Genomic DNA, 2546 nt, shown 5'->3' on the forward strand with positions numbered 1-2546 from the left:
TGGCCCTTCTCTTTCCCCTTATCTCTCCATGTTCCTTCCTTTTGTCTATTTATGTATGTGTGTTACATACATTTTTGGTGCTCCTTATTTCCCTGTGCTCTTACTTTTTATTCTTTTGTGTCAGTGTGTCAGCATTCTTCGGTAAAGTGTTGTCTTCTGCTAGTCCTTGAGTGATGGTTCTTTAATTTTTGCTCAGAGCCTGCATTCTGAGTTAACTCTTCAGGCCTTGCTCTGTCTCATGGGACACAGCAATTCCCACCCCAGGGCTTCTCTCAGTGCAGTCTGAGGGTCCCCTCCTGAGCAGGGGGGTGGAGGGTGGCTGGGGGTTGGTGCTGCTCAGGTTTTGACCTTTCTTGGTTTTGTTTTTTTTTTGGAATGTGCTTCCAGTTTTTTATCATGTCCAATAGTTGTGGCTGCCCCGTCCCTGGAAACATCCAAGGGCAGGTTGGACAGGGCTTGGAGCAACCTGGGCTAGTGGAAGGTGTCCCTGCCCATGGACAGATGAGCCTTAAGGTCCCCTCCAACCCAGACCTTTCCATGATTCCATGCAATGATCAGAAGCAGAAGTGTGGGCAGAGGTGGAGATGCTGACAGGGAGTGACAGGGGGGTACAGGTGGGTTGTCAGGGTGTAACTCATAAAATCCCAGACTGGTTTGGGTTGGAAGAGATGTTTAAAGGTCATCCAGTCCAGCTCTGCCACCATAGGCAGGGACACCTTCCACCAGCCCAGGTTGGTCTGACCTGGCCTTGGACACTTCCAGGGATCCAGGGGCAGCCACAACTTCTCTGAGCAACCTGGGCCAGGGCCTGCCCACCCTCCCAGCCAGGAATTCCTTCCCAATATCTCATCTATCCCTGCCCTTGTCAGTTTAAAGCCATTCCCTGTGTCCTGTCCCCCCATGCCTTGTCCCCAGTCCCTCTCCAGCTCTCCTGGAGCCCCTTTAGGCCCTGCAAGGGGCTCTGAGGTTGTATCCAGAATTCCATCAGTGCTTTTTTTGCCCTGCAGTTTAATGTTTCACGTTCCTCTAAAGGTCAGTCCTTTTCCACATCTCTCCCTGTCTCTCCACCTCCTCATTCTGTGATTCACATTTTCCTGAATACCCACACTGAGCCAATTTCATGGAATCCCAGGATGGTTTGGGTTGGAAGGGACCTTAAAGACCATCTCATTCCAACCCCTGCCTGTATTGCTCCTATTTGGGGTTCATTTCTTTTGCTCTTGTTTTTTTTTTTTTCCCCTGTTCTTTTTTTAAACTCAGGCTTTAGAAAGAAAACTGTCTCCATGTGAAACTCATATTACCTGCAAAAGGAATCACACAACGTTCTTTAAATGGAGTCAATGGAATGATAAATTATCCTGGAGTAGCCAAATGTGCCTAATGGCAAATGCAACCTGGAGCTGCAGCTGCTCCGGGGACAGAGGATGCAGCGACTCCGTCCTTTAGTTCTGCCTCATGGAGCATTAACTTAACTCTAATTACTCTCCTGCATTTCCCTGTTCATTAAGTGGCTTAATGGTTCTCTGTTCCAGAAGGTGGAGGAAGATTTTAGCCAAGTAACTCCAGTTTTTCCTAAGAGGAGCCAAAGAGCTCAAATGTTTAAATTCATCCAAAACGGCCCTTTTTGGATCGAACCGTTGGCAAGTCGGCCAAAGGGTCTTTTGTTTTGCACTCACTCTTTGCTGGCTTATTTCAGGAAATAATTGATTGTGATTTATTTAAAATTCCTGTGATTTTATCAGAGAACTCGAGAATGGGTTGGGTTGGGTTGGAAGGGACCTTAGAGATCATCTCGTTCCAATCCCCCTGAGTTGCTCCAACAAGCGGGGGGGGAGCTGTGTGTCCTTTGGAGTCTTCAACAGCTGCTGAACCTCTCTAAACCCCACATTTTCTCTCTGTTTCCTCCCCCAATTCTGTTTGGCAGAGTTTCTGAAGGCCTCCTTAGAGAACTACGTGAAGACCCTGGAGGTGCCCGTGAGGATCCTGCGGATGGAGCAGCGCTCGGGGCTGATCCGGGCGCGGCTCCGCGGGGCCGCCGCCTCCAAGGGCCAGGTGATCACCTTCCTGGATGCCCACTGTGAGTGCACCCTGGGCTGGCTGGAGCCTCTGCTGGCCAGGATCAAGGAGGACAGGTGAGGGAATCCTGGCTCCAGGGGCAGGGATCAGCTCCGGGCTCTTCCCGGGGGTTCAGACACTTCACTGAGCTCAAAAGGGAGAGTTGGGTTTTAATCCATCAGATTGTTCTCTGATACTGGTATCAGAATCTGATTTCTAAATAAAGATGTGATAATATTCCACAAGGTCTGGATGTTCCCACCCCAGTGGCAGCTTTCCCCTGTTTGTTACCAGCAACAGCTTCTTGTCTGTCTGACCCCCAAAACTCACTGCAATTTGCACCCTTTTTCCTTCTCTTTTATTTTTCCCCTTCTCTCCCCCTTTTTCCCATATCTTTCTTTTTTTCCCCGTTCCCTCTTTTTTCTCTCTTTTTCCCTCCTTTTTTCTTTCTTCCCCTCCTTTTTCCTCTTTTCCCCCCTCTCCCCTTTCCC

The 2546-nt window shown here is 49.2% G+C and overlaps 1 protein-coding gene across 3 annotated transcripts in view; it reads left to right on the forward strand.

The window, feature by feature from the left end:
• GALNT13 (polypeptide N-acetylgalactosaminyltransferase 13) overlaps positions 1 to 2546 on the forward strand; it is a 66242-nt gene that overhangs the window by 33728 nt on the left and 29968 nt on the right. For all 3 annotated transcript variants that reach the window (XM_017823815.1, XM_017823813.1, XM_017823814.1), the window contains one exon: positions 1925 to 2132. In XM_017823815.1, coding sequence (XP_017679304.1) covers positions 1925 to 2132 — 208 coding nt within the window. The remainder of the gene's footprint in view (positions 1 to 1924; positions 2133 to 2546) is intronic.

This window comes from Lepidothrix coronata, unplaced genomic scaffold, assembly GCF_001604755.1.
Source record: "Lepidothrix coronata isolate B3197 unplaced genomic scaffold, Lepidothrix_coronata-1.0 Scaffold105, whole genome shotgun sequence".
Lineage (NCBI taxonomy): Eukaryota > Metazoa > Chordata > Aves > Passeriformes > Pipridae > Lepidothrix > Lepidothrix coronata.